Source organism: Rutidosis leptorrhynchoides, chromosome 11 (genome assembly GCF_046630445.1).
Source record: "Rutidosis leptorrhynchoides isolate AG116_Rl617_1_P2 chromosome 11, CSIRO_AGI_Rlap_v1, whole genome shotgun sequence".
Lineage (NCBI taxonomy): Eukaryota > Viridiplantae > Streptophyta > Magnoliopsida > Asterales > Asteraceae > Rutidosis > Rutidosis leptorrhynchoides.
In genome coordinates this window covers 361651372-361664663 of record NC_092343.1, presented here as the reverse complement: position 1 = coordinate 361664663, position 13292 = coordinate 361651372, and the positions used below count along the sequence as shown (strand labels likewise).

Below are 13292 nucleotides of genomic sequence, written 5' to 3'. Positions count from 1 at the left end.
TATTCTCAGGTATTAATTGCTTCCACTGTAAATTGTTGCCGTTACGTAGAAGTCAAGCCAAGCACTAGGACAAGAGTTAACGTTCCGTCAAAGGGATTTTTGACGGGGTGTTACAACTTAAGATTGGGATTTGGTCCTTTACCAAACTTTTTATTATTATCAAAACTTTTAGACACAAGAAAAGCAGATTGGGTATTTTTTTCCATAACATTTGAAGAGTTTTTGAGAGACTCTTCTCTGGATACAATTGAGAAAGTAGTTTGAACACTTGGTAAATTTTCCCTTGTTAAAATATTGCTTCTAACAGACTGATAGCAGTCATCCAAACCCATTAAGAATTGCATTAATTTTATCATATCATTGTGTTTTTTAAACTCAGGATTTGCACAACCACATGAAGGAAGTTTGACAAGAGCATCAAACCGCTTCCATAAAGAGTTAAGTTTATGATAATAATCTGAAAGTGAATCACCATTTTGAGAAATATTGTTAATTTTTTTTATGTAAATTAAAGGTAATTGATCCATCTATCTTGTCATATGTTTCCTTTAATTCATCCCATACAGTTTTAGCAAGACTTGAAAAAACTTGTCCATAAAATAATTCTTCACTCACAGAATATAAAAACCGAAATAACACAATAGAGTTACACCTATCCCATTGTAACCTAAGAACATCATCGGTTGTACTCTTTATAACAGTACCATCAATAAATCCAATTTTATTTTTAGTTTGTAAAGCCAACAACATAGCCCTACTCCAGACATTATAATTCTCAGTTCCCTTTAACTGGCATGAAGATACAAAGGATCACTAAAATCAAGATCACTCACTTGAGTAATCTTGGGACCACTACCAGAATCTTGATTTACCATAGTAGTAACAGATAAACACACAAATCACAGAAAAAGACAACAAATAAAAACACACAGATAACCCTACAGGAAAACTCAAGTAGGGATCTTGATAGTTGAATTTTCAAGAAATTCAACCCAGGTCTTCCTTGAGATCCTCTTGATCATATACATAGCATTGTATATGTATATTTTATTTACTAAAGGCTAAAAATAAAAGTAATGTGAAGTATATTTAAAAGGTTTGGAATATTCGCTAATAATAAAGATAGCGGATCAGTTGGCGCATTAATAAAAGACTACGAGATATTTTGCAAAGATTCTGCGGACAATTAGACAATCCGCAGACCGCAGATATTTTGAATACTATAAATAGAGTGCTTGGCCTCTCATTTATTGGTTGTTGATTCTCTGTCATTTGCCCAGACCTTTGTAATTTTCACTTATGACTTTGCCCAAGGAAGATTTACATTGACTTAAGGGGAATCATGCTAATTAACAATCAAGACCGGGTCGGGGTGGTTGATCACTTGATTAATAAAGTGAAAGACGCTTTTCAAAAAAAAAAAAAAAATAAAATAAAGTGAAAGACGATCATCGGGGCCCAAAATAATCATCAAACATCTCATCCTCTATCTTTATCATTGAACTCAATCCTTAATTAAATAACTCATTGATTATGGATTGATCAATTGGCGCCATCCGTGGGACTCGAAATTTTTTGATCAATAACTCATTAAAAATTAAACTCGAAATTTTTTGTTTTGTGCTATCAAACAATTAATTGGCCTGTTTAATCTCAATCGTGTTTTATTATGATGATTTGCAGGCGAATATAATCATAATTGGCGGGAAATTGCTTGTTTAATTGAAAGTAATGAGCAATAACGGCAGTGATCATGGTGTCGCTGTCGCCATGCAAGCAAGTGTCCAAAAAAGAGGAAGAAAGCGAAAGTCAGCAAAAATGTATCAAAATTGGCAGTCTGCACCAATAAGTTTTCCAAAAATGCAAAGCGATGATTTCTCCGAAATGCCGATTGTAGTATCGTGCAAAGTCGCGGAAACTGGAATCACAGTCATGAAAGTTCATGTTGATAATGGTAGCAGTGTTGACATTATTTATGAGAAATGTTTTGTTCAATTGCCAGAGAATATTAGAACAAATGTACAACCAACCGCAGCTTCGCTAACTGGTTTTGCGGGAGAATCTTCATTACCTATGGGCGCATTGCCTTTAGATGTTGAGCTTTTTGATGAAAATGATGATAGTTTAGTGCGGCGAGCGCGGCTAGATTTCTATGTTATGCGGACTTCATCTCGCTATAACATGTTGTTAGGCAGAGCTGCCTTGGGTAAATTCGGAATTGTTCCATCTACAATTCATGGCATGATTAAATTCGCAACACATAAAGTGTTGCGACAATAAGTTCAACTAGCGTCATGCCTATTTGTACGGCTGTTAATGTGAAAAGTGTAGTTAAGGATACCGCTGATATTGTGGATAACATGGTATTGGTTAATCCTGCATATCCAGATTAAAAAAATAAAGTAGGATGCAATATTAGTACGGATACCAGGAAACAGATTGTGCAATTACTTGTTCAGTACATGGATGTTTTCGCCTGGTGCAAAAATGATATGACTGGTGTTCCACGTCATATTTCGAAATATAAACTTAATGTGAACCCTGTTTTAAAACCTGTCGTACAGAAGCGTAGAGGCATGGCCCCAGACCACATTAAATGGCTGTGCGAAGAGGTAACGAAATTGGTAAAAGCTGGAATTTTTGGTGAAAAAGCCTGATGGCTCGTGGCGAATGTGTATTGATTTCAAGGATTTAAATAAAGCGTGCCCTAAGGATAATTATCCACTACCAGAAATTGATTTGAAAGTGGAATCATTGCATGCTTTTCCATATAAATATTTTTTGGATGCGGCGAGGGGATATCATCAGATCCCAATGGCTAGGAAAGACGCAGATAAAACCGTTTTCCATACATGCAAAGGTATATTTTCTTATATAATGATGCTTTTTGGTTTAATCAATGCGGGTGCAACATATCAACACTTAATTGACACTACGTTGAAAACCAAATTAGGTGTAATCTCGAAGCTTATGTGGATGATTTGGTAATTAAAACCACAACGCAAGAGCGTATTATAGATGATATGCGAGAAATATTTGATACATTGCACAGAATAAACATGAAGCTTAATCCGCTAAAGTGTAGTTTTGGCGAAACTGAAGGAAAGTTTGTGGGATACCTTGTTACTGAGCAAGGTATTCAAGCTAATCCAAAGAAAATTGCGGCTATTGAAAATATGACCGCGCCCAAGACAGTCAAAGAAGTGCAAAGTTTGACGGGAAAGCTAGCTGCATTAACGCGTTTCTTGTCCAAAGCTGCTGAAAGACAATTACCATTTTTCAAAACTTTAAAAGGTTGCTTAAAACGAAAATGTTTTGTTTGGACAAGTGAGGCTGAAATTGCATTTCAGGAAATGAAGAAGTTGTTGAAAACTTGCCTACGTTAATAGCGCCAATAGATGGCGAAGTTCTTTACCTTTATATATCGGTAGCAAATGAAGCTTTTGGTTCGGTTTTGGTTGTGGAAATGGATAATATACAAAAACCTGTATATTTTGTCAGCAAAGCTCTGGCAGGAAGCAAAATAAACTATGCGCCCATTGAAAAATTTGTGTATGCACTCATATTAACATCGCGAAGGTTAAGAAGATATTTTCAGGGACACCCAGTGCATGTTCTAACTAACATGCCAGTTAAGCAAGTCTTAACAAAACCAGAAATATCTGGAAGGCTCGCGTTATGGGCAGTAGAGTTAGGTGCTTATCAGATTTCTTACCTCCCGCATTGCTGTAAAGGGCCAGGTTTTGGCGGATTACCTCACAGAAATGTCTGGGGAGTTGGAAGTAATTAATGAGCGAATAGAATTAAAGCCAGTGCAGGGCGAAACATGGGATTTATTTACTGATGGAGCCTCATGTGCAGAAGGTGCTGGTGCAGGATTAGTGTTAGCAAGCCCAAGCGGTGAGGAACATACGTACGCATTACGTTTCAATTTTGATGTAACAAACAATGAAGCAGAATATGAAGCGTTGCTTGCCGGTTTAAATATCGCGCATAAAATGGATATCACCAAGTTGCGAGCATTTACAGATTCGCAGTTAGTAGCAAATCAATTTAATGGCTCTTTTGAGGCACATGATTCCTCAATGCAGAAATATTTGCAGTTGTTGAAAGAATTGGCAGTGCGGTTCGAGCATTTTGAACTCGCACAAGTGCCAAGAAGCCAAAATAAGAAGGCGGATGCTTTGAGCAAGTTGGTCGCTTTAACGTTTTCGCACTTTCAAAAGCAAGTTTGGGTCGAGGAATTGCCAAGTAAATCAATAGATAATGATTTAACGGTTGCGTCCGTTGAAGAAGAACAACAAAATTGGATGTAACCTATTTTGCAATATATCCGCAATGATGTTTTGCCAAGTGATAAGCGTGAAGCTCGTTTAGTCAGAGACGAGCACCAATGTACATCATTTAAAATGACATTTTGTATCTTAAGTCATATTATGGTCCAATGATGCGATGTGTGGGCCCAATTGAAGCAGAAATTATAATTGATGAAGTGCATAAAGGTACTTGTGCATTGCATTCAGGCTATACAATTATTGCGGCGAAAATTATGCTGATGAGTTATTTTTGGCCATCCTTATACCGCGATGTTGCAAAGATTGTTAAGCGTTGTAAAAGTTGTCAAAGGCATGCTCTGCATAATCGGAAGCCAAGGCACGATATGATCCCTGTTAATTCACCATGGCCAATTCACAAGTAGGCTATTGACATTGTAGGACCATTTCCCGCAGGTCCTGGCAATGTCAAATTCCTAATTGTGGTAATGGACTATTTTACAAAATGGGTTGAGGCTAAAGCGGTTCGCACTATTACTGGAGTGCAAGTGCGTAACTTTGTATGGGAGTATATTATTTGCAGATTTGGCGTTCCACGTGAAATGGTTAGCGATAATGAGCTCAAATAGTGAAAGATCCTTTTAAAACATGGTGCACTGATTTAAATATAATCCAGAAGTTTACATCAGTGGCACATCCACAGGCTAATGGCTTGTGTAAAGTAACCAATCGCGATATTGTGAGTGGTATTAAAAGGAGGTTATGCGAAAAGCGAACTGGTTGGGTGGATGAATTGCCCAATGTGTTGTGGGCACATCGCACTACTTTCAAGAAGAGCACAGTGGAAACACCCTTTAGTTTAGTATATGGCTCTGAGGCAGTGATACCAGCTGAAATTCTTGTGACAACGCATAGAGTTGCTAACTTTGATAAGGAAGCAAATGATGATGCATTGGGCGAAAACTTGAATTTTATCGAAGAGCGAAGGTTAATGGCTGCTATTAGAGAGGCAAATAATAAACAGTAAATCGCCAATTATTATAATAAAAGAGTACGTGCTTTGTCTTTTGATGTAGGCGAATGGGTGTTGCGAAACAATGATGCAAGTAGAGCAGAAAAACTTGGCAAATTAGGACCTAACTGGGAGGGTCCTTATCAAGTTGTGGCAATTAATGCGGCAGGTTCATATAAGCTCGCAGACATAGAAGGGCGAACTCTCCCTAATGCGTGGCATGCTGATTTATTAAAGCGATATTATGCATAGTTTCGCAAATATAATGTGTATGTATATTCACAGTCCAACATAAGAAGTGAAACATGTATTTGATATTCTCCTATGTGTTTTTATTTTTAATTTTTGCAAGTCTTGATCACACTTGTAAGGATATGAAATATAAACAATTGAAGGAATATGCGAATATTTGTTTGCATTGTTTAAAATAATTGCGCTTGGCGAAAATACTCAAAGTTTATGAAATGTTTTATACCGTTTTGCTTCATAATGCTGGTATTTTTTCGCAAACAAGCTAAGTGGCGTAGTGATGAAATTGCCCACTTATGCAGAAATTTCTTATCGCGAAAGGAACTAAATTTCCTAAGTATTTGATTTTTCCATACTTAGATGCTTCGCGATGCTAATTGATTGCCTAAGGATCGTTTTGGCGGACTTAGAAGATTCATAACGTATGATGTTAAAGCGAAGGGGTACGTAATACTATTAATTTTTACTACTAAATACTATTAAATACGATACAATTTTACACAAGTTATTTATTTATTTATTGAATGGGATATACCTAAACCTTGCTACAACACTTATAGGCAGTGTACCTAATCGTAGAGTAGTGTAGTTTTTAGTAAGTCCGGTTCGTTCCACAGGGATATAACTAATTTTAATGCTATATATGTTTTAAACTATATTTGTATATAAATATATTTATCTAAGTAGTATTATTATTATTAAAAGGGGGTTTTTACCGTTTAGTGACTGGTTTGTCGATTTTAGAACTTAAGTCACAATTAAAACCTAATGTAAAATATTAAATATAAATATAACTTAATTTAAAGCGTAAAGTAAATGACGATAAATAAAAGTGCGATAAATAAAATTTCAATAATTTAAAGTACGATAAATAAAATGATGATAAATAAAATGACGGTAAATAAAAGTACGATGAGATATAAATTAAAGGAATTATGCTTATTTAAACTTCCGTAATCATGATGTTCGACGTGTTGATTTTAATTTATTACCATGGGTTAATTGTCCTTTGTCCTTGATTATTCGATATGTCCATCTGGTTTTTGCCCATAATAGTCCATCTGTCATAAATATAAAGTGCGAGTGTCCTCGTCAAATTACCCTTATAACCGAAGTCAAATATTCCAACTAATTGGGGACTTAAACTGTAACAAGGTCTTAATACTTTATTAATGATTACACCAGGTTATCGACTGCGTATAACCCAAGGTTTTAATACGTTGTTAACAATTACACCAAGTGTCCTTGTATGTAATACACCCCTGTTTTAATGAGTCCATTGACTATTAATCCATTCCCGTGTCCGGTCAAATCAATAATTATTAGTATTTATTAATATCCTGCCCATCGTGTCTGATCGAGTGTATGTGGTTATTTATAGACACGTCAAATTGTAATTCTCTATCTTAAATTAACGAACTATCATTCAGTTAAACAAATATAAAGCCCATTAATAGCCCACAGTCCAATTTCCACAAGTGTCAGTCTTTTGTCCAAACTCCAATTATGGTCCAAAGCCCAATAACCCAATCTTAATATTTAGTCCAGCATCACGATTACTTCGGATTAAATAAATATAATAATAACTTAGCTACGAGACATTAATTTAAAAAGGTTGAACATAACTTACAATGAGTATTAATCGCGTAGTGTTACACGGACAGAATTTTGACTTACAAACTTAAAACATTCGCCTCTATAACCTTATTATTAACTTAATATTATAATTATAAAATATAAATATAAATATATATTGAGAGAGTGAGAGATCAGTGAATGAAGGTGTACATAATTCGTCAAAAAATGCTCCAATTTATAGATGTGGCCAGGCTTTCCACTCCATGTGATCGCATGGAAAATGATAGCATGGCCAGCTGTGACAGCACCAAATGCTTCCAAAACGTGGGCGGCTCTTGATTTATTTATTATATAATATAATATATATAATTTTATATAATTGTATATATATTATATTATATTCTTGTGCATCGTTGACTTGTAATTTTAGACCCGTTGCATCGCGCGTTGATAGTTGGTTCATGTCCTAGTTCCGGATTTTCGAACGTCCTTTAGTACGATTTAATATCTTGTACTTTGCGTTTCGCGGCTCGTACGCTTGTAACTTATAGACGTTTCTCAGCAATAATTTGAACCACTTGGATTGTACTTTGTACTTTTTAACTTTTTGGTCATTTGCGTCTTCAAATCGTCGAATCTGTCTTTCGTCTTGACCTTTTATTATTTAAACGAATATCACTTGTAAATAGAACAATTGCAACTAAAAGCTTGTCTTTCTTGAAGGATAATGCTATGAAATATATGTCCGTTTTTAGCATTATCAAATATTCCCATACTTGAGCGTTGCTTGTCCTCAAGCAATATAGAACTTGAAATAAAAACATACTTAAATCACTTCTTTATTCTTCACACTTTGTACATCAGTGATTTTGATACGGCGGTATGAACAATGATAGTAGCATTGTGGTTTACAGTCCCACATGACTATAAAAATTTAGATCCTTTTAGGAAATTGGATCTTTATGAAAACATTTGATCTTTTGAAAATTCAATCTAGCTTTTACCCTAGATAAGTTTTCCGGAATAACCCTTCACTGGTGTTTGCAAAATATTTTTGTGGGTTTCAGATTTGAAAATTTTAGCTCAAAACTTGCGGTTTTGTGTCACCCACTTGCTAACCTTGTATTGGGAAAGAAACACGTCCAGTATACTTGCTCCGTATATTACCTTTCGGTAAACTACCGTCCAGTTGTAAAGGAAAGTGTTGAACAAGCAACTGTTAAGCCAATGTCTAATGACATGCAGATGTTCATGGTCCATAACGTGTCGGATGTAATTACTTTCCTTTGTAGGAGCAATAGTAAAGATCACCCTATAGTTTTACAGTATGGCACAAGGTCATGTCTTCGACCATGCTATGCAACCACCGTTCTTATGGTTGACACCCGATTTGGTTCAGGTGACCTAACGAATTTCGGTGAATTCTTAGAATTTTACGTTCAATGGTAATGAACGCATTGAAAATAGGTTTTCAGAAAACAAATCGGTTTGTAATTTGATCAAAATATTTTCTCGTTCAAGCTCGAGTTTAGATATCATTGAATTCCATGAGTTTGAATTCTCAATCTTTAAGTTCAATCTCAAGGATTGAGTAATATCAGGCTTAAATGCTGATTTTTTATCTTTAAGGAGATTATCCTTTCTGGGGATCTGATTCATTAGTCTTATAAGCTAATTTGTACGGTGCCCCCCATTGTACGAGACAGATCCTCTCATGGTTAGGATAAGTCTGACCACTTGGCGACCCTGTTTGATGCTGAGGTCCGTGGATTTCCAGCTGATTTTCGAGAAAACTTTTCAAGGTTTTTCGTAGACTCTACAACTGGTCTGGGCGACAACTTCCTGATCTAAATCAAGAAGCGCGTGTCTTTTTCTCAGAAGACTTTACTTCCTTTTAAATTCTATTTATATTACAATAAACTGGGTAAAACTGATTAATATCGTCCAAAATAAAAGTATCTTCAATTATTTGTACAAAAATATGTGATATATGTTCTAAATAACTTGGTAAATTTTTCCAACACTTGGCTTTTATTTTTCTTTCTTTGCTTTTTTATTCTCTTCTATTCCATTTTAAATGAATTTAAGCGTTTTGGGTTGTTTCTCAATTTATGTCCTTTCCGAGGTAACAATAATTTCGGTGTTAACACCTAGTTTTATCATTCATAAATATGTATAAACATGATTTTGAGTTCATTTAGTTGAAAATTTTTAAAAAATTTTACTAGAAGTGGGTAGTCAGTATATAAGACTAGGGATGTTCTTTATTATCAGAGAGCACTAGATTCTAATACAACTACTGCATTACTAGTAAAGTTTAACGGGGGCTATTAAACCAAGTGTATAAGTCAATTTTTTTTAAACCGAAAGAATTTAATCCCTTCCCACACTTAAGATCTTGCAATGCCCTCATTTGCAAGAAATCAGAAACAATTTAAATTATTGAGGGTGATTAGCGTAGAAAAATGATTAAATTTTACCAAAGTTTCCAAACATATTGTTGTTTGTTTGAATGATAAATGATGCACATCATTTGTTCATTTCTGCAGTTGTTATTTCACATATATTTTGCATCTTGTCGTCAAAATTAGTTGATTTTGCTGAACTTAATGCCAGTCTTTGAAAATCCGCTATTTTACCTTGTTGTGTACATGAGATAAAATACATACAATACAAATATAAGCATGCATGGTATTTTGAAATGGGACTTAATATCCCACTTTCAAATTACAAAAATGAAATATTCGTACAAAATAATAAAAATGTTAAACATTACATAAAAGTATCAAAATGTTAAATGTTTAACATAAATAGATAAAAATAATAAAAGATAAGAAATCACCAATGGAACACTATTGATTTGGATAGGGATTCCAGTTCATATCATCGCTCGGGTTCCATGGTTGGTGATAGGTGTCCTGGTAGGCTTGATTGGGGTCGTACAGGTTAAAGGGTGGTCACATGTCGAGCTGATGTGGTGGATAAAAAGCAGGTCGAGTCGGGATGTAGTTATGTGGTATCTGATATGATAGTTGGCTCATGATTTGGTGCTGATGAACTTTCCAGCTATCGTGTTGGCGTCGCCTGGATTGCTCATACTCATCCGCGGCTCTTCACTGCTCATACTGATGATGCCTAGCCTGGTTATTCATTTCCACCTCATCTACATGCTGGAAGACATCAGTATAACTATCCTTAATGACATCCCTAATGTCATCTGCTTCCTCCATCTCCTCATCCGAACCCCTCTCTACCTGTGGATGGGTGCCCTGATATTGTATTGGCATATTGTGCCTCCGTTTTAGTACCTTTTCACCTTGATAAACCTACAAACCTATAGTATCGGTTTGTTCCTCAACTACCATCATTGGACTCCAGTGTTCCCTATCTACACTTAAATACTCTCCAATGAGAGTAACAAAAATTCCTCCTCCTATTATTGCCCCGTCCTGTATACCTTCCACGACTTTGGACAAATAATACCCAACACAGTAGGGGATATTAACAAAACCTCTAGTGTCTCGAATGCACTTAAGGTAGAATAAATCGTTTAGGGTCACTTTCTCCTTATTTCTACCTCTTTGTGTAATCGAGTTTGCTAAAAATCTATGAGTTATGCGAAGCTCTGCCGTATTAATATCTAAATATGAGTGTCTTCCTCCCCGTGTAAATACATTAAAATTTGACATACGCCTCCATATGACGTTAGCATCAAAATCTCTATCTACCCTCTCACCTTCATAAATTAAAGCTGTACAATCAGGTGATAATAATTCAGCGGGGGTGTAAATCTGTAAAGCCCTAGCCATGTCTATCATGGACATCCTGTACATCCTACCTCTAAGTAAAAATCTAAGAAAAGTCTTATCGTCTAACCTATCTACATCCTTATTTAAGGCTATAGTACTCATTAGCTCAACACACCACTCCTTATATACAGGCCTACGAGTGGTAAATAAATGTTCCCAATCAGGAAAAGAAGAGTTGCCATACCTTTGGATTAGTAATAGCCAAACTGAGTTAGCTAGGTTGACCCTTTCCAAAGGCTCCCAATCTATTACCCTTGGTATTTCCACATTTTTGGTGCAAAGCTTAAATTTGTTACGTTGGTACGTTGGGTAATCTCTCCAGCTTCTATCAAATCTTAGATTGGGATGTAACTCCTGTTCATGAATTCTTAAGTGTTCTATTACATGGTGAATGGGAAATATTATGTAGGCAATAAAAAATTGTGGTTCTGGTTCATATTATGGCACGTGTTGATCATTATGTTGTTGTTCAGGTTGTGATTCCGGTTGTGGTTCTTGATCAGGTTCTTGTTCAGGTTGTCTAGACGATGATGCACCGTCCGTATCTATATTTCTCTGCAAAACACACTAAACACAAAATTTGTGCATCCAAATATGCATTAGTGTTAGCAAAATAACAAATTAAAACAATTACAATAACATGTTTAATCCATATTAAACTTATACTCATTTTCATATTTTTATCAATTCTACAATTTTTCAAATAAGCATATATGAAAAGGTATACAAAGTTCATAAGCATTCAACTCAAATAACATGTTAAAATAACCATTACTAGCAATAAAACAAGTTTCAAATGGCATTTATATCAAAATAATCAAGTTCATGAATTTTAGACTTAAAAAGTCCACTTTGATGCTCAAAAATCATGTTTAGGATCAAAGTTTGGATCATTTAGCAACCTAAACATGTTACACTACTTAATTTAGCAATAATCCATAACAAAAATCGGCCATAACCTGTTTATATCAAAAAGCCCCAAATTGCTCAAGAACATAAACCCTAGATTGTTAAAAATTTGAAGTTTAAAGCTTCTAATCATGTTAAATAGCATCAATCTAGGTTATACAAGAATAATATATGAATAATTTAACTCTAATTACACTAGAAATTATCAAAATCAAATTAGGTAAAAATTTGTTCAAGAACACTATCATTCGAATTTAAAGAGTTTTAGAGGTGGAATCGTTACCTTCTTTGAAAAACTTCTGAACAAACGCATTATTAGAGCGGATTATAACAAGAAATTTGGTGAATTTTGGTTGAAAAATGGGGATTTGAGGTGATTATGTGTGTGTGTGTTTGTATATGTGTGTGTAAAAGTGGGAAGACAGAGAGCAGCTCGTGCCTTTATGAATCTGTCCAGATATCTGTTGCCATGTGATATGGCTGAAACGGACGGTTTTTATTCGCGCTGTGTCGTCAGGCCGTGGCTCGCCAGGGTCAGCCACTCGTGGGAGGAAGGTACTGTTTTAAATTTATATTTAGCAGGGCCTAAATCTTACTACTCCTTATAAGTAAGGGAATTATGACCTAGGGTCGTATTTTTGAGATATCAGTAGAATCGAACCTATATTTAAGCCTAATATAGTTAGGGAGTAGTGAATATTTATTTTGGGTTTTCTAATTTATAAGACAGATAAAGTAAATGAGATAAAATTCGTAATTCAGATAAGGTTAAAGTGAGTGCATACTAAGACTTCATCAGTTATTCTGCCGAGATTATGGAATGCTGGCTCATGAATAGGCAGAGGCCCTGTATTCATTACACTAGTCCTAAACGCCCCTGTCATAAGACATGTCACTAGGTACTGCGTTAGGCTTGAAAATTCTGAATAGACAGCGATGTCCCTTACCCCCGACGCCCGTGCAGTCTGACTACATGCATACACGTTCAGACGGCTCATCCAATTAAGCGACTCAGTTGGGTGACGTATTAACATTCCGAAATGGTCTAAACTTTCTTAAGCATAATAGAATACATGGTTTACCATATCCGAGAGACGTGATGTGTTGCAATGCTTTCGTTAATGATTGGTAAAAGGTAGTTAGGCCCTTAAAAAGAGTTCAACCATAAAGAACACCATGGCCAAGTCAAGATGACTTCCATGAACACGTTCGGTTATCCTAATGGTCCAATCCTTTATATGTCTAAACAAACAGTTCCTTAATTAACTAAGAATCCCTCAAGCGGGGTGCAATGCTTGAGACCGCGTTATGGTGCAGTGTACTGGTCAACACTAATCGGGTTCCATGGCCTTACTTAGCAGAGGTACAGCTTACAATAACCGCTGTGCTTCAGTGTGCACGTACGAAGTTTATATGCTTGGTGACTACACTAGCATGGTCTAGGATCGATAATGTACTAAG

At 35.6% G+C, this 13292-nt stretch overlaps 1 protein-coding gene across 1 annotated transcript; it reads left to right on the top strand.

Annotated features, from left to right (window-relative positions):
- Nucleotides 1-4447: 4447 nt before the first annotated feature.
- LOC139875891 (uncharacterized) lies at nt 4448-5538 on the top strand. Its single transcript, XM_071863186.1, has 4 exons — nt 4448-4502; nt 4731-4879; nt 4951-5261; nt 5325-5538. Exons 1-4 carry the CDS (start codon nt 4448-4450, stop codon nt 5536-5538), a joined length of 729 nt encoding a protein of 242 aa, XP_071719287.1.
- Nucleotides 5539-13292: the final 7754 nt, after the last annotated feature.

What these genes read in the sequence shown, in the direction of transcription:
- LOC139875891 (XM_071863186.1), top strand. Translation starts at nt 4,448, where the DNA reads ATGCGATGTGTGGGCCCAATTGAAGCAGAAATTATAATTGATGAAGTG. An exon ending in AATTGATGAAGTGCATAAAG is followed by an intron (nt 4,503 to 4,730) that starts GTACTTGTGCAT and finishes CATTTCCCGCAG; the next exon opens with GTCCTGGCAATGTCAAATTC. An exon ending in AATTTTATCGAAGAGCGAAG is followed by an intron (nt 5,262 to 5,324) that starts GTTAATGGCTGC and finishes TTATAATAAAAG; the next exon opens with AGTACGTGCTTTGTCTTTTG.